Here is a 22,976-nt window from a genome sequence, read left to right on the forward strand (position 1 = left end):
GTGGTGGGCGGGTGATGAACCGCCCCTTGCCGCTCCATTCATTCTCAATAGCAAGCCTGCTTGTACTGTTACGTGCATAGCAGGAAGTTGTCTCTTGTCAGTACATCAGATGTGTTGACGACAGGTGCCATCCTGCTGTGATAGTGTGTACAGTGCTGTGTAGAAGAGCTCATCTTAACCTTTTGCCTTCACCCTTCAAGAATGTCTCTGAAACACAAATCTGATGCAAGTGCTGGTGATACAGTAAAGAAGAGAAAAAACATCACCATTGAAAATAAAGTAGAAATAATAAAAAGGTCAGAGAGAGGTGAAACTCCATCATTTATTGGCAGAGCACATGGTTACAGTCAGTCAACAATAGCATTTCTTAAAATAATGTACCTCTTCCGACTTACATGCAAATTCAACTTAAGTACAAACCTGCAGTCCCTATCTCATACGTAACCCGGGGACTGCCTGTATTGTTATGGGGGTGGGGGGCGAGGGGGTCCTTTATAAATTTCAGTGATTATTGTTTTTTATTTATTAATATTTTTCTCAACTGTTGCGATTACATCTTTGACTTGGATGTTATAGGTTGCATTGAGTAAATAAAGCTAAAAAAATGTGTATGTTTTCATTTTAGGCAGTGAAGCAACAAAATGTGAATATTTTTAAAAGGGGTGATTCTTTCTATACCCACTGTATCTTCTTGCAAACTCTTGTCAATGATGCTGACAGCATCACACTATGTTAGAGTTAACATGGAAGTATTTATTTTGAAATGATTATGTATACTTTGGAAAGGCACTAGGAGAAAGGTTTAAAGGCAGCAGTGACTTCCAAGCATCACAGTTTATAATTCACTTCACAATTTAAAGGAAAAGAAGAGACAATGTTTTCACAATATAGTTCTTTTGTGATCAGTGTATTTTTTTGAAAATACATAATCACTAGAATAATTTAGAATAATAAGTACAAAACTTATTATTAGTAAACAAACCCCAAAATGCACATCCTTGGAAGATATTGGAAATAAACGCAAAAGTAACTATGAGAAGGAACATGCCCTTAAACTGCAGAGTCACCTTCACAATATTTAAAGACAGTGAATACCTAAACATTATAGACTCAATTGCATTAGTGACAAGAAGATGAAAAAAATGCATGTTTGTCTCTGGGCAAGGATGGATATAAAAATTAATACAAAAATTAAAAAATCCTGTGTGCATTTTCCAGTGATCAAAGGAAATGCCCCTCTCTCTATTTCAGTCTCATGCTATTAAATTAAATGATTCACTCAGGATTCCACAAGCCTCAGGTTTGCATGTAATTTTCTGGGTGTTGCACTGAAGGAACACTACCTGCTTCTCACACCATGCATTTTAAACTTTGTGTCCTAGAAGATTATATCAACAGGACTTTAAACTATGTTTTCCTGGTTTCAAACTGAACATTAAAAGTACTCATTTATGACTGCTGAAGAGTGGAATGTTCTCAATTTCAATCACAGTAACTTCACACAGGTGTGATGGGAAGCAAACAAAATAATATTCTGCCTCATAAACTACTTTTTTGGTTTTCATCAAATAGAAAGAATCTTCACCAAGCTTTAATTATAAGTGTGTTAAGTGGGAGAGCAATAATGACAGAACTGCTGGTTAATGGTTAATATTGTGTTAGTTCTTCCTTTCTAGACACATGGCTTTAGCAAGAGGCACCTAAGGTTAGCTAGAACAACTTAAGCATTTGCAAAAAGTATTTACCCCTTTCGTAATATCCAATGTTTGTTAATATTTTACATAATGAATGGCCTTCAGACCTTTAGTTAAAGTATAATATTACAGAAATGGAACTTGAGTGAACACAAAATTCAGTTTTTAAATCATTACTTTATGCATTTGAGAAATAAAGTTATCTGACACCTATCACAGAGTTTGCATGTTCTCCCCGTTTCTGCGTGGGTTTCCTCCCACAGTCCAAAGACATGCAGGTTAGGTGGATTGGCGATTCTACATTGGTCCTAGTGTGTGCTTGGTGTGTGGGGGTGTGTGTGTGTGTGTCCTGCGGTGGGTTGGCACCCTGCCCGTGATTGGTTCCTGCCTTGTGCCCGGTGTTGGCTGGGATTGGCTCCGGCAGACCTCCGTGACCCTGTGTTTGGATTCAGCGGGTTGGAAAATGGATGGATGGATGGATGGACACCCATCACCATTCTGAAAAAATAATTGTCCACCACCCACCCCCAGTTTAAAATACTTGATTGGAGCACATTTAGCAGCAATAATCCACAGAAAAACCTCTTATAATTTGTTATCGGTCTTTCACTCTGCTTTTGAGGAATTGCCGCCCACTCTTCTTTGGAAAACTGTTTTAATTCAGGAAAATCGATAAGATTTGTGAGCATAAACTGCTTGTTTCAGTACCTACCACAATATCTCTATTGGGCCCATGGCAGAACTTTGACTAAGCCACTACAAAATCTTAATTGAGTTTCTGCTGAGCCATTCAGTTGTGCACTTCTGTGTTTTTTGGGTCATTGTCCTGTCACATAACCCAATTACACTTAAGCTTCAGATGTCTGGACATTCTCCTTAAGAATATTCTGGTAAAGTCCAGAATTTGTGTTTACTTTAATATTGGCAAGGCTTCAGGTCTTGAAACAGCAAAGCATCCCCACACAGTCACACTACCACCCCCAAGTTTTACTGGAGGCATGATGTTCTCAAACACTCAAACGTATTATTATGCCAGACATAGTAGGACCTATGTTGTCCAAACAGTTTTTTCTTTTGACTTGTCTGTGCATAGAACATAACTCCAAAGGTTTTTGGTATCATACAGGTGTTTTTTTTCTGCAAATGTGAAATGAGGGCTCATGTTACTCTTGCTACTCTCCCAGGAATCTCATTTTTACTCAGTCTTTTTCTTATTGTGGAGTCATGAACGCTGATCTTAGCTGAGGCTAGAGAGGCCTGCAAATCAATGGATGGTTTTTTGGGATCCTTTGTGACTTCTTAAATGAGATATTGCTGTGTGCTGAGGGTACTTTTGGTGTGTTGGCCTTTCCTGGTAAGATCCACTACTGTTCACCACATTCTCAATTTAGAGATAATGGCTCTCACTGTGGTGCAATGGAATCCCAGAACCTTTGAAATGTGTTTGTAATGCTTTCTTGATTAGTATATTTCAACAATTTCTTTCCTCATATGTTTCCTGAAGGGCGGCACAGTGGCGCAGTGGGTAGCGCTGCTGCCTTGCAGTTGGGAGATCTGGGGACCTGGGTTCGCTTCCCGGGTCCTCCCTGCGTGGAGTTTGCATGTTCTCCCCATGTCTGCGTGGGTTTCCTCCCACAGTCCAAAGACATGCAGGTTAGGTGGATTGGCGATTCTAAATTGGCCCTAGTGTGTGCTTGGTGTGTGGGTGTGTTTGTGTGTGTCCTGCGGTGGGTTGGCACCCTGCCCGGGATTGGTTCCTGCCTTGTGTCCTGTGTTGGCTGGGATTGGCTCCAGCAGACCCCCGTGACCCTGTGTTCGGATTCAGCGGGTCGGAAAATGGATGGATGGATGGATGTTTCCTGAAGAGAGGTATTAGCTCTCTGGAAATGTGTTCTTTTTCAATTGCGGCGTTTTAATAACCTGAATTTAAATAAATGATATTATCCCTCCCACCCCATGCAATATGACGGTTTATAAAATTACATGAAAGCAAGGATGAAATTAGCTTCTTTAATTTTGGCTTACGCTACATAATTAACGGGGGAAACAGGAGCTAGATCGGCAGTACACTCCACGTCTTTACAAACATTCTTGAGGAGCTGTTTACATTGTAGAGGGGGATCGAGTAACTTTTACTTTGTGGATAAGATCCTCAGGACTTGTTTTGTCACAGATGCAGTGACAAAGGGTGGTCTGTTATATGAATCTTGTTATAATATTGAGATTGTCACTTTATCTGTTTAAACTGTATAAATTCATTTCTTTTCTGTAAGCATGCAGAGCTGAGCCAGATTTAGCACAGAGTGCCAGCATTCAGAATTGCTGGGCCAAGCATGAGGATAAGACAGACAGGTACAGCTGGAGGACTGTGTCAGCCTAAAGGAGAACTGAGTGTTATTTTAAAACCTACTGTCTGATGTCAGCTAAACTTTTGTTTGCCCGGGACCCGGAACAAGATCGCCTCTTGTCGTTTGCCGGGATTAATTACGATTATTATTAATTCGTAATATCCCCATTCCAATTAGGGTCTGGAATCTTAACTCGGTCGGAGCATCCATGTCTGAGCGCGCGACTACCCCTGCGACAGAACCTTCCATTGCCGTCATTATCAGAAGCATATTATATATATATATATATAGATATATTGTATTATATTATAAATTATATACGGTTATTAATTTAGCCACAATGCTGCTCGCAGCGCCATTTTGTTTCCTGAAGAGAGGTATTAGCTCTCTGGAAATGTGTTCTTTTTCAATTGCAGCGTTTTAATAACCTGAATTTAAATAAATATTATCCCTCCCACCCCATGTAAATTGACGGTTTATAAAATTACATGAGATCGAAGGATAAGCTTAGCTCTTATTTAATTTCAGCTTACGCTGCATAATTAACGGGGGAAACACACCGCAGTACTCAGTCCAAGGATGGGGACCTTGCATATGGAGTTTGCAGTCATCGTCACAGCGCAGGAAGGATTTCTCGGACTAATTCGACGTAGTCTCCTGTAGTCCGGGCGTCAGGTCTCCCAATAGCTGGCAATCCTCCAAGATGCTTTATAGTATTTCTCCACGTGCAAGCCCCCAAATGGCACAGAGCCCATTTCCAAACAAGGGTACAAAAGTTTAGCTGACATCAGACAGTAGGTTTTAAAATAACACTCAGTTCTCCTTTAGGCTGACACAGTCCTCCAGCTGTATTTGTCTGTCTTATCCTCATGCTTGGCCCAGCAATTCTGAATGCTGGCACTCTGTGCTAAATCTGGCTCAGCTCTGCATGCTTACAGAAAAGAAATGAATTTATACAGTTTAAGCAGATAAAGTGACAATTAATCTCAATATTATAACAAGATTCATATAACATCATATCTTCCAGAATTTCCTTTAATTGAGGCAAAGTGTTTTTTAAGAAACCCTGTGGTGATTATTTCACACTCATGGTTAAGGGTAATATAAAGTGGGGTTTAGAATCAACAGAGCTAAATGCAATCAGGTCTGGCTGTGTTCAGTCAGCTGACTCTATTTATCAAATACCTTTGGTCAACTAAGTGAGTAACCTAAGGAGCCATAATCTTGTCACATTAGAAATATGGCTGTTGGATAACTTAAATATATTTTATCTAATATTTCGTTTCTCCCTCAAGATCTAAAGCCATTTATTATGATGCATATACAAAAATAGAGGATATCATTAAGGGACACATACTTCTTCACAGCAGTGATACAGTAGTTGAGACAGATAAAATAAAAAAGATCTATTCTGAGCTGATGTCTGTGGCAAAAAGAGAAAAAAAGGAAGCTACTTGCATGTGATGTTAATTGAAGTGGCAGTCTGTCAAGACAAAAATCACAGAAGGGTGGTCAATAACTTAGTTGCTTTGAAAGATCACAAGCTGTAGGATGGATTCATTGCTGCATCATCATCTTTTCTGAGACATATCTCATAATTGTCAAAGTTCAGAAGATTTTATGAAATTATGGATACAGTGGATTTCTTTTGTTAAGAAGGGTAAAGAGAAATAATAATAATTTTATACCTTTTAATTTTAGTGAAAAAACAAGCCTTGCCAGGTCACATAAATAGGCTAAAATTAGAAGGAGAAGGATAAGCATGTAGGAAAGCAGTAATTCTAATCTACAAAGGTTGAGTAAGCATCTTAAAATTTAAATTGAAAATTTTGTAACAGGCCAAACAGACTAAAAGAATGGTATGTTACATCTTCCTAAAGTTAAAAGAGAATGTAGTAGTCCAGTTTAATACAGTACATCATGACCTTTATGTAGGGATCCTTTAACAAAATAATGATGACCATCTGCCATCATAGTATTTTGAAGCAAAACAGCCTAATGCAAGAGAATTCAGAAAATCCACATTCCACAAAATATCTGTTAAATCAACTTAAAAAGATGTCAGAAAAAAATAAAATAAGACAACACTAGAATCCGTGAAGCCTACAAAAATATTCATAATGCCAGGCCACCTTAAATTTCCTCACCCTTCCTCATCAGCGTGTTTGTTTTGCAAATGTGTCAATCAGCACATGCAGCAAGCAGCCTGCTATCTCATCTCCAACTGAGGCAGCTTAAGTGAAGTGAAGTGAAGTCAGACACAAAATTTTCAGTCCTGAAGTCTCTTTATCTGGGAGTTAGGTGTCTGGAATTGTATATGGTTTATAATATATCATTTTTTGGAATACATACATTTCATGCGTGTTCCATGTCTACAGCGATCTGTGTAAATGTAGGATGACAGGAAATTCGAGGCAAGAAATGTTGAACACATAATTAAAACAGAATTTTTTTTCATGTTATAGTAATAATGACAAAATGCTGAGGTGAAGTGCATAATGTGTGAAGACTGAAGTCCAAATATCAAATAAACACTTTCACAAAAGTTATAACAAAACAAATGCGCTTTTATTCAATAATAAAACCGAAGAAAAAGAAATTATTACATTTACATGTTGCTGTTAATGTGTAAAAACTAAAGCTCAAATATCAGTTGACACAAAGTACACATGTTCATTTGGTTGGTGTAGAGGTAAGAACTGCTGTCTCATAATCAAGAGGATTGCGGGTTCAATCCTGGATTCTCCCTGCATTTACCATTTTGAGTAATGAGTTGCTATTATTATTACTATTATATAATAAAAAACATACATTTGATTTGAGTCTGTAACACCCATGGTAAATTTCACATGGGGAAAGGAGTTTGGAATCTCTTCATATGCAAATGACATCAAGGTGTAAGAAATTAGCAAAGCACCCCACCCTACATCTTTGAAACACAAATTTAGTACACCAGGTGAAAGTTAGAATGCAAATTGAACTATTATTTGCAAATAATACAACAGAGGTTCTTCTCTTATGAACTCTTTTTGGACAGATCAGAAAATATTTTTGAAGTATTATAGATTATTGTGGTGAAACAATTTTAAGATTAATTTCCTGTCTTAATATACTAAATATTGACTTAGGCTTGGGTTAAATATTAACCTAGGTCTATTCCCACATTATTTTTACTGTTCTCTTTACAAGGGCACAGTATGTTATGGAGAATAAATCCCTTTACGTCTCCATCATCTGCTCTCTCATGTACCGAATTGGTACATGTATTGAACACTGATTTTAAGAACATAATGTAGTCTTTACACTAATATAATCTCTAGGCCTTCACTGTCAAAATTTAGATATATTTCTAGGGGTGTTACAGACAAGTGTGAGGCCAATATGATGAACGTTTTATTTCATAGAAGTGTTGTAAGAAATAACGATTGGCCTCAGAGAGAGAAAACAAGCTAATTTTAGTTTGGTAAGTGCCTACATATTAACCCTGCTATGTGCATACTTCCTTATGACTTTCCACAATTACTGCATTAATACACTAAAAGCTGAGGTGTACCGATGAAAATTATTCTTACTGAGATTTTTAGAAAATACAATTGTCTTCAGAAGAGTCTCCATCTAAAAAATTGAATATTGATTATTGAATCAGTAAGCACTGGGAGGTTAAAATTAAACATTTAAAAAAAGGCTTTGAGCACTTTATACTGTATATAATAAAGGTTAATGTTTGACATGTTTGTCACTGAGATGATGTCAGTGTATAGTTCAAAATGCATGTGTTTATGCTCGGACTCTTGCTGTATGTGAAAGTATGTAATGTTGCTGTGAAAGGCAGAAGTCAGCCTTGATTACTCTATTAGTCAAGTCAAGAAAGGTGACATGCATAATTAATAAAAAAAAAATCAACCAGGACTTAACAAAATCTCAAGTAATACATTACACTGCACAACAATTTTTTTGAAAAGTCTTTGCTGAATGTGACAGGTACCTACTGGGTATGCAATAATGTAGTTTTGATTTTACTGGATCACGTAGGAACTCTGAGAAATAGACATTTATATGTTTTTTGACAATATCGTATTTAGTCATGTTTATGTTTCGCATAAGCTATTAAATTCAACAGAATTAAAAGTGTTTTGTTCCTGATTTTCTTTTGTATTCAATGTCTGGTGCATCACGTTGCAGTGTCCAACAGTAGTCAGCAAGCATTGATGGATTCCAGTTGCCCTGGTATCGTTTCTCAAGCGTAGCAATGTCACAGAAGGATAAACGTTGCCATTGTGTAACAGAACAGCTTTCAGGCTTAACATTGATGAATCAATGAAGAGACGCTACTCTTCCGGGTTGTGATCACAACCCAAGGCTGAGAACAATCCTTCAATGTCACAACAGAAACAGAGACTGTCGACTTGTGCAAAAAATTTGGTTATATCATGATGTCGGCCTCGAAACACAGAAATTTTCGTACCTGGTGACAGCAAACACCATTCCTGCAGTCTCGAACCCAGCAGCTTGACTTTTGCTTTTGACAGACCCAAATCTCTGACCAAATCGTTCAATTCAGACTGTGTTATCAGATGTGGATTGCCTGATGAGCACGGTTCAAAATCCGGGTCAATGTCACTGTCAGTACCCTGAATTGCAGTTTCTTCATCTGGTCCGTCTAAGGTTCAATCCTTTGGTGGTTTCGGAATGGGAAGACTGTCATCATGATTAGGATTTTCAATTGACTTCTTGATTTTGGCAGAGAAACCAGACACATTAGGCAAACAGAAGTAACAGTCCGTCACATAGTCTTACTGTTCTCACCATATCATCGGAATGGCAAACGGCATCGTCTTTCGAGTGCCTCTGAGCCAGGCTCTCAGACTGATAGCACATGTCACACAGCAAATGTGAGGCCCCCATTCCTTGTCTTGATCACCAATTTTGCAGCCGAAATACAGATGATAAGCTTTCTTCACAAGAGCAGTCATCCAACGTCTCTGAGGCACAAGTGTATATTCACCACAGATATACAGTAGCAGAATGTATCGCGGCTGTTACGACATTGACGAAACATATCGCTCGACACCAAAACATCTATAGCGTCAAGCTTACTTACTGTTATATTGCTACAGATACTATACTTTACTATACTGATACTGTACATACACACTGACTATCTATATTAACCAAATGAGCAGGATCGGTGTATGCAGCCACCTTTATAGCATGCTGAGACAGCGTCAAGCTTGTTCAGACCTGCCCAGGCATGCCCAGGATGTTAACTTCCACAGAACAATTTTCAACTTGGCCTAACTCCATGCCTGGGTACGCCCAGGCTGCACAAACCATTGTTGATAAGTCACTTCCAGAAGCGAAAATGTTTGGATACAAATATAAGAAATAATCATGACAAAACTGAAACGGTACGTGGTGGGTAAATTTTGATGTGATATTCGTGATCAGCACCCAAAAATCTATAAAAATCACCCAACAATGTTCAAGAAGCAAAAACTTTGTTGTGCAGTGTTATCAGAAATTGCTAATAAATATATATCTCTCTGAAAGGACAAGTACTATGATGATGTGTATTGTATATTATATTCTGAACAATTTCAAGAAACCTTTAAAGAAGTATTATAATTTATTTTGAAATAATAATACTTCTAGGAAATGGTGCATTAAAATAAAAAAGTATATCTATATTGTATGAACAAAAAAAAACAGTATGTGTAATCCTGAGAATTTGGATGTTGGTATGTTTTTGGACAGTTTTCCTTTGTTCTCCTGTTTACATATAAGCTTAGTTTGTGGTGAAAACACAGTTTATAAATAAAACATTCCACACTTTGAACATCAGCTGGGAGGTATGCCTCATATATGAGCATATCAGTAGTACTTCAACAAATAGAAGGTCAATTCAATGGTGCAGGGGCCTCATGTATAAACGGTGCGTACGCACAGAAATGTTGAGTAAGAACGTTTCCACGTTCAAATCGTGATGTATAAAACCTACACTTGACGTAAAGCCACGCATTTTTCCACGGTACCTCATACCCTGTCGTACGCAAGTTCTCCGCTCAGTTTTGCAGACTGGCGGCACTTAGCGTCAAAGCAGTGCTACTGTTCCTGTGTGGTTACCCTTTCTTAGAGCCACATTCATGACGGCGGCTTTATCAAATACACTGAAATTAACCGCATATCGTTCATAAATTTAATTCATTTGATTGTAATTAACCTGTAACAATATAATCATCCACAGAATGGTCAAACTATTCTAAATACCATAACTGCTTTAGCGTTGTTACTCTCACTGCACCTTCTTCTTCTTCTGTCAGCTGCTCCCGTTAGGTGTTGCCACAGCGGATCATCTTTTTCCATATTACTCACACTGCACCACTCGGAGTATTTATATCACTGTATCTGAGTGTGAATCACAGATCTACAGCGATCGGAAAGAGAATTATCGATATACAGCATCAAGCACTCGCTGCCTCAGCCATTCGCTATTTGAAATGCTCTCATCCGACCAACGCTTCACAGCCTTTCCCGTTCAGACCTCGCGGTTCACAAACAGTTTCATCCCAAGAACTATACACGCACTCAATCAGTCCATCAAGTGACCTCGTAGAACTGTTTGTACTTGCAAGTTACCATGAGGTAATTGTACTTATGATACAGTTATAATATTGCACAACCTGAGCCACTGTATAAAGCGCATATTTACATATGATGACGATATCATTTTTAAGATGAAATGCAGCAAAATATGTTGATTATATTATACAGATAAAACTTTAACTTTAACTACACGGTGCCGCAGCGTTAGCGAACTTGAGCTTCGTTCACAGTTTGTTCCTGCCTCACACTGTTTTCATGCTGTGGTTGGCGCGACACTGGAAGGATAGAATAATTAAACATTACGAAGATATTTCGATGTTCCTTAAAAGTTTTGAAGAATCGGCATTCTAAGCTTACAGATGGCTTAACGTCTATTACAGAGCTGATTGTGTGGCGATTGGGTATTTGGAGAAAGAAAAGTAAGGACAGGAATTGGGGGTTAGTACGTTTGAAAAAGACAGTACTTCTGTAATAAAGTATTTCATCGAAGGTAGCGCATGGCGCAGCACGCATCTTGCTGTAAGACATGAACAATCACTACACCACCATGTTCAATAACATGCTTTAACTCATATCATCATGAAAATGATATCACGGATACATCTCAGTATTTTAATTACTCAGAGAGCTGTAATATTACGAACGTAATGGATTCTGTGTCCTGTCGGAGGAAGAGCACGTAGTGATTTGGGCACATAGAGCACATATAAGATCAAATACAAAACAAAGCATTTAACGTGCTACTTTAGTTATGATGGGATTTGAGAAACTAGTAAATTAAATGATTTTAAGATGAAGTTTATGATGTTCTGCTTTAATGACAAAATAAACTAAATGATTAAAGTGGAAATTTCAAGATTTAAGTTGACATTTCGTGCTTTTTTCACACTGTGTGCCTTTTTTTTCACTGTACCCTAATAAGCTTTCATATGACACTCAGACGTTGGGATACGAGTCACCTTTTCACACCGACTTTGATATGTGACAACTTTTTTTATTTCGGGCACTGTGCGACTTTGTGAACTTGAGCTTTCGAGTTTCTCCGACACGCTATGTCACTCGATCAACTTCCTTTTGTTGCTTATATAACTGTTTAAACCAACAAATAGTACGTTTTTCTTTGCCTCCATTTGGTATTCGCTGAAATTCTTCCTCGTACTTTTGCCATTGCCTTTTCACAGAACGCTGGGCTTAAGGGCTATTTATATTGATTTGCATATTGAAAGAGACATAATTCTGGGAGGAGTTGGGGCGGGACAGCAAGCACATGCACGTGCGTTTATTTCCACGCTGAGCGGGATTTATGTAGTGGAAGAACGCGTAAGTTGGCGAACACACAGATTCCTGCATCTGGACTTTTCTGTGCGTAAGCACATTTCGGCTTTTGTGCTTACGTCACGTTATAGTGCGAATTCTATGCACGGCGTTATGCATGAGGCCCCAGGTTCACAAAATACCATTGTAAAAACAAATATAGTAGTGTGGCTTAATGACCAACGAATGGGAGGAAAGCCAGGTCTTTAGTACAAAAGCTCAAATTTACCCTTCGAAAGTACGTCCCATCTATTTCAGAAGTGGTTTGTTTGGGACATACATCCAAATATCTGACATATGGATCATGCATCAGGAGTAAATATAGATTTTTCTACATGGACTTTTTGATATTGTTTGCTATTTCTACAGAGTTGGCCCTTATATAGGCCTAAGGTGTCAGGATCTTTGTTATCTTCATTCTTCATAAAAACACAAGATTAATTTTTTTCTTGGCCATTACTACGAACAACACAGTGTAAGTAATACATTTAAAAAATTACAATTTTGGGTGGTGTATTCATTTAAGTAGGTTTATCACATGTTTTTTCTAGCACTCGTAAGGGTGTTGAGTGCAGGTAATTTAGCTGAATATATAGTAATAGCAGATAGATAGCTATGTATTGCACTAGCCAATGGTATTAGTTTATTTTCATACAAATATTTATATATATTCTGTGTCTCCTATACTTTCTTTACTTAAAAGTGTACTGTGTACCTCTAATAAGAGAATATAATTATTTGTGACAGAGCATGTTCAGTGTCTGTAACTTTGATACTGACTGATCAGATGTTTCATAAATTTTGGTTAAGTATGAAAATCCAATAATCACATTTTCTCTATAGTTTGATAGTATATTCAACAGTTATTAGGTGTTTTATTATGAAAGACAAAAAAAACATAATATACACAACATGTAAAGTTCCCAGTTCTGTAGTCCTTTTAAGAACGCACATTTCAAATACCTGTCAATAGTGTAAAAGACCCTGTACTGAGCAAAAAATGATGAAGCATGCCAAAAGAAAAGAAACTAAAAATGAATCCACTGGATCCTGGTTTTGAATATATGTATCTAGCGAGAATATTTTATATTAATAGCTTTCAGAAGCTAATCATTCCACCAGACACATTAAAAACTTAATATCATAATTTGTAAACACAAAATGTAGAGGTTTTTATTGAATCCAAGTTTTAAAGTCACCAAAAAGGATGCCAAACTCCAAAGAAAAATATCTTAATATAAATAAAAATGTGCATATGATGGGCAACATTTACTATTAACAGAAAGTGGAATACCAGTCTTCTCCCTTCGGAAATAAATAATTTTTATTACAATTAGCAAATGAAAAAATGCATGCAGCTTGTAAACAAAAATTAAATTTAGAGAATAGTTTTATTGTTGTCTGGGTTAACAATACATTTTTATTATGAAATAAAAAACTGATAACATCTGTTCTTTATCACAAGTTAAGTGACCTAGTAATAAATATTTATATTTTATAATTGAAACTTCTAGAATTAGTACATATTTTCACAAGTGAAGCACACGCATAGAGTATGCAATTGCTCAACAGCTGTGGACAATCACTACTTTTGCCAAATTACTGGGTTGCATCTTCAGCATACTGTACCAGACAGTGGACTATAGGATAGTGCTATCTGGAGGCTTTAAATAAATGCCCCCTGTCAAGGAGGGAAAAAAGGGATCAAGACAAATTGTTACAGCAAAGAATGCCAAGTACAAATAATGAATAGCATATTTCACTTACTTCTCTACATCTCTGCTTCGGTTCTCAACCTTCATGCAGTTATTTTCAAGGCCTAAGAATCGGAACCCATATCTACAAAAAAGAAAACAATAAGAATCATATTACAACTTTATGGTGTGGTGTAGCGGGTCCACAGCTCAAGTCAAAAAGGCCACTTTTTAAATAAATAATCGGCGTACACTCGTGGCTTAGAGAGGAGGCGTGGTAGTGTGGCCGAAGCAGTTCCTGGGTGATTTGTGATGCGGATGGTCCTCGCTTAAGTGCACAGGTGAGGAGTCGTCCGCATCCGTAATTGTTGCTGGGAGCTGCTGATTGCCACACCTGATCCACGTCCCTGGATCATATAATAGAAGCGTGACGCAGAGGTGCTCGTTGTAGAGAACAAATGCAGCTGAGCAGTGAGCCTGGGTGTTTGGCCGGCACCCCGGGACCAGTCGGTAGTGGTCGCTCCTGCTGAACATTAGTGAGGAGCGGGAGCGACCAGAAGGAGGATGACTCGCCGCATAAGGCTAAGAAGGCAGCGAGAGTCGGGACTTAGGAAATGAAACCCCCAGCGAGAAGTCCACCGGAGCCAGGAATCAGCGAGGTGAAAAAACCAGAAGAAGCCAGCAGAGAGAAGGTCAGCTGCAGGTAGGGTGACTCCCCTGGTGCATAGCCTTGACGGGAGAAGCAGGGGAGTCACCAGCAGAAAGATGGCACTGGGCTTTGTTTTAAAAGACTGCTTCCAGCCATTGTTTTAACCTCGTTGTTTTATAAGGATTTTTTTTCTATTGGATTTTAACCTCCACCTTTCACCAGTTTTTTATTGGATTATTTATTTGAAGATTTTTGAAGCCCTGCACTATTTATTTGAACACTGTTTTGATTTTGTTGCTGTTTTTAATAAAAGCACTTTGCACTTTTTGCACCATCCCCTAGCTTTATTGTGCCTCATTGTCCAGCTCATCTGTGACATTACCGACAGTGTCGGGTTGGAGGGCTCCCAGAAGTAAGATGGGAGCATGAAGCAGAACCTGCATCGTCACAAATGGTCATATAGTTGATGTATGATTTGTGCAAGCCAGTCATTATTTAAAGATGACCAGATACCCTTTCAAAATTATAAAAATAAACCTGTAAATTTCTTGGGTTTTTAATTGACCTTGCTGTCAGACACTGTCAGTGGAGTACTATTCTATAAACATTTTGTTATTCTTTCTTTATCCCATTAATTTTAGGCCTATCCATGTTGCAGATGAAAGCACAGGTGGTCTTTAATAATGAGGGAGCTATAGGACAGACTGGCATTATTCTTTCTTGACTTGCCAGGAGCACAGGTCCTTAGGTTAAAAAGACAGGGCCAGACACTATTGATGTCAGGCAAAACGTCTTGTTTCCATGATTGGGCCCCTCTTCGGAATGCAGCCTCTGCACCCTACCTAATAAGACAATTGATCTAAAACCAAGTAACTTTGCAGAGAGTTAAATCAAAGAGCCATAATTCAATGAGTGGCAACCTTGATGGACAGAACTTTGCTTTAACAGTCAACCAAAAAGGGTGGGCTTATTTGCACCTAAGAAACCAATGGAAAGACTTCTGCTACTTCCTTTCAAATCACCACAGACACACCAGATTTTGCTCTTTCTGTCAAACTCGCTTCTCTCAACCTGGCTATAACTTCTGCTGTCCAGAGCAGGACACCATAGCCTATAGGGTTTGGCTGTAACAAAGGTTGGAGCAACCATTTTGATTCCAAAGGGCAACCAATGCAAGACTAAAAGGGTGAAAGACTTGTCCATACCAGAGCTGGACGAGGGGCCACAAGTCAGAACTTTGCTAAGGAAAGTAAGAGCATAAGCAGGAGTGAGACCACATGTAAGGCCATGTGTTAGTCTTGCTGAGAATGGTAGCTGACTGATCACCAGCTGAGCCAGCAGAAATTATTTTGCTAGAAACAAGAGGGCCGACACGGTATGTTTGAACCTCAAAGAGAAAATGTAGTATCGCCTGCAACCAGAAGATGCAACCAAGGTAAAGGAGGAGATAAGCTTCCACATGCCTGGAAAAAAACAGACTAGGAAAGGAACAAAGCATCTCTTACATTGTGGGAATTATTATTTGTAACTTAATAGATAGGATAAAGCCAACTGTAAGAGCCAATTTTAGAAAGTTAAAGTTTTGAGTTAAACTCATATTAATGTTTGCTTTATTTCAATAGAACATAATTTCTTATATAGTCATAGACAATGGTATAGTCTTTTTCCCCCTTTAAGTTAGTAAAAGATAGAATCTTCTTGCTATAACTGAGATACAGTGAGATAATAAACTCAGTTGTTGTTTAGAACAGGTCCCTGTAAATAGGGACTTGATAAACCCATTTAAGTTTAGAAATGGGATAAGCATACAGTTTTCTGACCGTTTTGAAATGGTTCAGAAATTATAAGTGACTAGTATCGATTTAAGATGTAACAAGATTAAGCTTAGAATTTTTTTTTTTTTCTTATTATAATTTTTTCTTTTTTGCTATTTTTAATTATCTTTTTTGTGTGAACTGTTTTACTTTCAAACTTAACTAAACTTTTAAAAACGAACATATTTTGTCTGTGGAATCATTTCTGCGCGTCAGGCTTTTGTTGAATCCCATTTTTTAAGTTGGAGCTGCTGAATTTTGGAAACTTTGGGAAAACGCAGCTACATTTTCTGGCTCCCCGTCGGGGAATCGAACCCCGGTCTCCCGCGTGACAGGCGGGGATACTCACCACTATACTAATGAGGAGCCAGAAAATGTAGCTGCGTTTTCCCAAAGTTTCCAAAATTCAGCAGCTCCAACTTAAAAAATGGGATTCAACAAAAGCCTGACGCGCAGAAATGATTCCACAGACAAAATATCTTCGTTTTTAAAAGTTTAGTTAAGTTTGAAAGTAAAACAGTTCACACAAAAAAGAAAATTAAAAATAGCAAAAAAGGAAAAATTATAATAAGAAAAAAAAAAATTTTAATTCTAAGCTTAATCTTGTTACATCTTAAATCGATACTAGTCACTTATAATTTCTGAACCATTTCAAAACGGTCAGAAAACTGTATGCTTATCCCATTTCTAAACTTAAATGGGTTTATCAAGTCCCTCTTTACAGGGACCTGTTCTAAACAACAACTGAGTTTATTAGCTCACTGTATCTCAGTTATAGCAAGAAGATTCTATCTTTTACTAAATTAAAGGGGGAAAAAGACTATACCATTGTCTATGACTATATAAGTAATTATGTTCTATTGAAATAAAGCAAACATTAATATGAGTTTAACTCAAAACTTTAACTTTCTAAAATTGGCTCTTACACCAACTAATGTATTATGGTATTGGTGTCATTGTAACTTTCTTCCTAAATCCAGTAAGAAAGAGTGGAGCAGCATCTCACAAACCAGTACACTTGTTGACTTGATTTGAGCAAAAGATAACCTTGGTGTGGCACTAAAAGCTTAATAACTATTTACAGAACTTTCCCATCTTAATCACCTGAACTGAAAGACCAAAGCTCATAAGTCATGTGCCTTTCTCGATAGGAGAGAAAAAAATCAACTAAGCAAATACAATTTTATGGTTTATGCTGTTTGTTATTGCCTTTTGTATATCTATCTATCTATCTATCTATCATCGTTTTGTTATAAATTATTGTATTTTTTTTATTGCAGCAAGCATGTCTGGATTTTTTCTGAAAACACTCTATTGTCATGCTGATCCACAACAGAGAAAGTGAAAGTGTTTCATGTAGACTTTCACAGATTTATGTATCAAATTAAAAAAATGTAATGATCTGTTTATATTTCTGTTGTTCTGTCTGGAAAGTGAACCATAAATTAGGACTGATTCAGTTCAAAATGGAAGGAAGCAAGTGTTATTATCGGTGTCTGAACCTTAAGTTAAACTGTCATGTGTCTACTGAAATCATGAATATTAGCCTTGCACTAAAGAAAGGAGTAAGGAAGTCAATCTGCCTAGATAATTTTCATATGAACTGGCCCTGAAGCACAATGAGTCTAGACAAAATTGTCTTGCCTATACTAACATTAACAATCTTAAGAGTCTGACTGAGTGTAAGATATTCAAAACTTACCAAAACCTGTAGGCATACTTATTTGTGTGTATATGGTACATATATATTTTTATACTTTTTACTTATGCATATACAGTACACATTCAGCCTATTCACTGAAAAAATGCACAGTATAACAATGCTCAAAATTCATCACTGTTACTTACTTGGTGGCACCTTTGACCAGAGCCACCTCATCAGGAGAAGAAGCAATATAACTGCATTGGTCATCTGAGGTGACATCAGTAAGTCCATCAACCCCATCCACCTGGCTACTTTCGCTAGCTTCTTTTATTTGAACTGTGTGGCACAAGCACAATGCCCGCAAAAAAAGTTCTTCCTTTTCCTGGAGAAAGACAATTTGACACAAAAATATAAACAACTGGGTTATAAAGTACTGTAAATCCATCATTCCATTATCTGCTTGGAATAGGTCAGAAAATATATACGAAAAGAAAGAGTCAAGACCCCTGAGATGCTTACCCGACCAGCTTTCTCATGAAGCTTGCTGATGGGCTCATCTGTTGTGCAGAAGCCATCTAACTCTGTGCTAGATTCACGATAGTTATAGCGAAAACCATCAATACAGCATTCGATAAACTCCATGTTGTTTTGGGTCAGAGTTCCTGTTTTGTCTGTAAATATGTATTCTACCTGTCAACAAAGATTCAAAACATAGCCAATATGAAGAAAAACTGACAAAAAAGAGGCCAATGTTACACAAAACACCACCTGCATTTAGAGGATTATAATCAGTCATCAGCAATTCAGTTTTTCTTTAATTTATACAAGTATTTCAGGCAACACATTGTACAAATAATCCATAGGTTTGGGGTGATGTAACTAATACATACATTGTATACTGCATGAACTGTTATTACAATTAAGGGATCAATAAGGAGTCAACTGTAAATCCTGTCCTTTATCTTCTCATCATCCTACTTGTAACTAAAAAATTAATCTGCCTAAACGTTAAAGGTACTTATTCCAGGAAGGTATAAAGATTAGGCCTCATACTGGAACCACCAAAATAGCTAAAGAATGACCCCATCAATCACAGTATATTTTAAAAATAGTGTGGAGTTTTAAGTTAGTTCCATAAAACTGATACCTTTTCTAACCATTGAGAGCACCGGAAAAGTCATACCAAGAAGAAATGAGGAAAGATTAGATTACAAAAATTAAGATATAAATTATTTTATTTAAGATTGCTAATTTGATCAATGTAGCAACATGCATTTCTAAACATTGTTTCTCTTTTTTAAAATTCTTTATTCTCATTCAATACATGGTTCCAGAAACACACTTCCTGATCCTTGTCTCCTCAAGGCAGGCCATGTAATGCTACGTTGCTCACAGATACAAAATTTATGAGTTCCATGGCAGTGTTCATCTTGAGCAGTCCACCGACAGAACAAACATGATCAATAATAATGTGCTGTGTTATCAAAAACTCATTGCCTAAATTCTCAACCTTGAAGTTCCTTACTGATAGAAAATCCACACTGGCCTATCTGGGTAAGAAGCAACAGACTGCTGCATACAGACTATACCTCTGATATTCAGTGTCCTTAGCCATAGTCCAATTAGAACAGAATATCCACTCTGTCTGAATTCTGATGGGCTGCTACCAACAGGGGTGTCAATAAACTCACCAAACTGTTGTAAAATGTTGTCACATTTGTCTGGGCTCACTTTCTTGGCATATGGAAGGACTTTTATCTTCTTCATGTGATTGTGACTCTTCTCCAGATTAACAGCCATGAGTTCTGGGTCCAAAATGAACATGCACTGAACAAGTGTGTACTTGATTAGTGCTTCCTTACCACTGAGCCGAAGATATTTCTTTAGTCTGTTTTAAACTGCATCTCTCATAGTTCACTAATTCTACTGTTAGACAGCAGTTGTTTCAAAAGACTTGGCTATACAGAGGAAAAGGTTAACTTTGGCTGTTAGCAAGAGACTTTTACTCATTTTTTTCACCCTTTCATATGATTCAGGGTTTGGTTCTTTGAACTTCTTTTCACTTATTTGTGCAAGATAGGTTTCTAATGCTCTCTCTAACCACCTATGCTGACAAAAATTAAGAAGATACTTAAGTCACTTGTGCCGCATGCCTTGGCATAATCTACTCTCCTTGCAGGTGTGTCTTTGACTGGTACAAAGCAGATAGCAGATCTGGTATCTTCCAGTCAATGGAAAGAAACCCCATCCTGAATGCACCATTAATAAAAGTGGAGTCCACAGCTTCCACAGCTCAACAGCATGCAATCACAATCTGATTTCAGTATTCTCCTGTAAAGACTCAACACACTTATAATTTACAGTATATTAGGGCCATGAATCGATACTTATCACAGATGACTCATGTTAAGTTTCTCCACACACTCAAGAAAATGCTGTAGAATTGAGTCTGAATGGACCATGAACTGAGGACCAAAATATCATGTGCTAATCCTATTTCCTTACCACATGCAAACATGAACATCTATTTGTTTATGCAGTGATTTGTGGTTTAGGCTCTCATTATAAAGAAGCACAAGCACATAGCTATTCTGCACCGAGTTAAAATATTGCCATAACAAGATTAGCAGATATATCTGTGTTCCCCACATGTAAATGACTTCTCTCTCTAACTACCAGGAAACATTTCCAGAAAAAGATAACCCATGTCCTAGCATGATTTGTATAATGTTTGTTCATCACATTTAACACCCATAGTATTTAAAGACATTCACTTTTAGTCACATATGAAGACAAGGCTGACAATATCATAGAAGTATCACTGGCCTGACTAGAGCTCTCACTAGTGATAATGAAAGCTAATCCACTGGGACTTGAACATCTCGCTGTTGTGGTGGTCAGGTGTAACAATGACAATACAAAAGGTCTAAAAAATTTCATAACAGAATTGCTGGCTTCCTTACTCTTCCTCAGTTCACAATGTCTACTTCTTTTCATATGGCTTTTCAAAGCAGATGCACCCATTCTCCCAATGTCAAACTTCGTCATACAGTAACGGCGCCCATCCAAATACTTAAAATTAATTTGTTTTATTGAAGGCAATCTATGTGTTCAGCATTTTTCAAATGATTAAAGTTAAATGCATACTTTCCTGCCACTTTGACTTCTTGATAAAGTGGCACTTGAGAGTGACATGTCTAATATACAAAACAAGTCTAATTTATCTTGCTTACTATTTACCACTTCACGTTAACTTCATTCTAATACTTTGATGGGCTGGTCAACACTACAAAACGCATGGAGTAAGAAACACATAAAAAAAAATTTAGTTGGAGTATTCCTTTCAAAATTGACTTATATCTTATAAATTGAGTACCACAGCATTATTATTCTAGAAAAAAACATACAAGGTAACAAATTGAAATCAAATTACAAGTTCAGTATTTTATTACAAACTAAAACATCTGTCACACATTTCTCCGCACAGACAAGAATATCTCTCTCTGCCTTCTGAAGAATCAGCAAAAAAAATCTTGTACCTGTCCCAGTTCTTCATTAAGATCAGACGTGTTAACCAGAGCACCCTCTTGAATTTCAGGATCGAAAAAATCTCTGTCCCAAGTGATAAAAAAGGAACCAAGGAACTTCTGCATCTCAACAGTCACATACATTGACACAGGAATGATGAAATTAAATAAGACCATGAATGACAGAAAATCTGTAAATATCCTCAGGAACTAAAAAGAAAAAAAAAACAAATATAACCAAAAGTAACAACGTAAATGATCTCCAGAAAACTTTGATTATATACTGTACAGTTGAACAGTTTTGTCAATTTTTCATTGATCACGATTTCAGGTTACAGCTGTGCCTCCTTTGGAAATCAATTCAATCAAGAAATCAAGAATTTTTCCATTTTCTTACCTTGAGAAATATTTATGAGCAACACAAATCCACACTCTTCATTCCTGTTACTTAATATTTTCATATTTTATAAAGCGTTTAGTTTAAAATCCATCACCTTTACTTCCACAAATATTTTGTCATATCAGTGTGAACATGCTTGTTAAGCATGACAAAATTCCACATCAGTCTTTCAATAATTTAATATTATTTCTACTCAAAGGTGCAAAATTTTGTCAGTGTAGAAAGGCTACAGGCATTACAAAATGGGAATGTAAATTCACAATGGGCTTAAGGAGTCAAAAAGTTCAAGTTAGTATGTTGAGCAAAACAAAAAACCACTATAGGGTGGTCTCTATGGCATATATAACGGAATAGTTTATGTACTGTACATACTGTATACAGGTTAAAAGTTTTACTGCATTGTAGGGACTCTGACAGCTGTATAAAATACCTAGTGGTCCTACTGAAACCAGATCATAAATATTATTTTGACAGTATTCATGCAGAAAACAAATATAAGTTATTCTCTAACACCTATAATATATTCTTTGGACAACACTACCATATAGGTTTTCTTCTCTTTCTGCGTTTTCTGATTATACCATAGCTCATCATCTCCATACTTGTTCTGCCATATGTATTTGAGTGTGGTGCAAACAAGAGCCTTGCTGAGAAGAAGGCAAAGATACACAATGAGAAAGGCATTGATGGATCTGCAGAGGCAAAAACAAAACGTTATATAAATGAGTTTATGTTTAGTTCTATGGTTTTGATTGTCATAAAAATGTAAAGAAAAACAAATTAACATACTTCTCAACTGCTGAACGTTTCTGAGACTTTCCCTGATAATTTAAAGCCATTTTTGTTTCCATTCCAGTGTAAACTGCAGCACCTGTAAAGTGATAAAAAGATATAAACATACCTACATTCAGGAGGTATAGCATATATACTGCCATTTTTCAATGAAGTTACAGGACAGTTAATACTAATCTGAAGTGCAACATTAATTAAAACAAAGTTTGTTTTTAAAGATAGATAAGTTTCTAGTTAAAAACAGTAACCTTAGTTTCATAGTAAATACTAACTGACTCTCACAGAATGAGTACATACTGTATTTTAACTTTTTTTTCCAAATTTATAAACTTATTCAGGTGACAAACCATTTTATAATATTTGCTGTGTGTTAATTTTAACATAGCTACGGGAATTCACTTGATGTGAGATCACAGATAGGTAGACAGAAAAAGACTAAAGAAATAAAGAAATACATTATAAAATAAAATAAATAAATTGTAAAGATATTTTGTTA

General features: G+C 36.9%; 1 protein-coding gene and 1 non-coding gene across 2 annotated transcripts in view; both read right to left on the bottom strand.

The window, feature by feature from the left end:
* atp11c (ATPase phospholipid transporting 11C) overlaps positions 1-22,976 on the bottom strand; it is a 196,463-nt gene that overhangs the window by 81,822 nt on the left and 91,665 nt on the right. Inside the window, 6 exon segments of the mRNA XM_051935386.1 lie at positions 13,727-13,798; positions 17,965-18,143; positions 18,281-18,451; positions 21,301-21,498; positions 22,230-22,380; positions 22,478-22,559. Coding sequence (XP_051791346.1) covers positions 13,727-13,798; positions 17,965-18,143; positions 18,281-18,451; positions 21,301-21,498; positions 22,230-22,380; positions 22,478-22,559 — 853 coding nt within the window.
* Positions 16,411-16,482, bottom strand: trnad-guc (transfer RNA aspartic acid (anticodon GUC)). Its single transcript has one exon. It is a non-coding gene; the product is annotated as a tRNA-Asp (tRNA).

This window comes from Erpetoichthys calabaricus, chromosome 12 (genome assembly GCF_900747795.2).
Source record: "Erpetoichthys calabaricus chromosome 12, fErpCal1.3, whole genome shotgun sequence".
NCBI classification, from domain to species: Eukaryota; Metazoa; Chordata; class Cladistia; order Polypteriformes; family Polypteridae; genus Erpetoichthys; species Erpetoichthys calabaricus.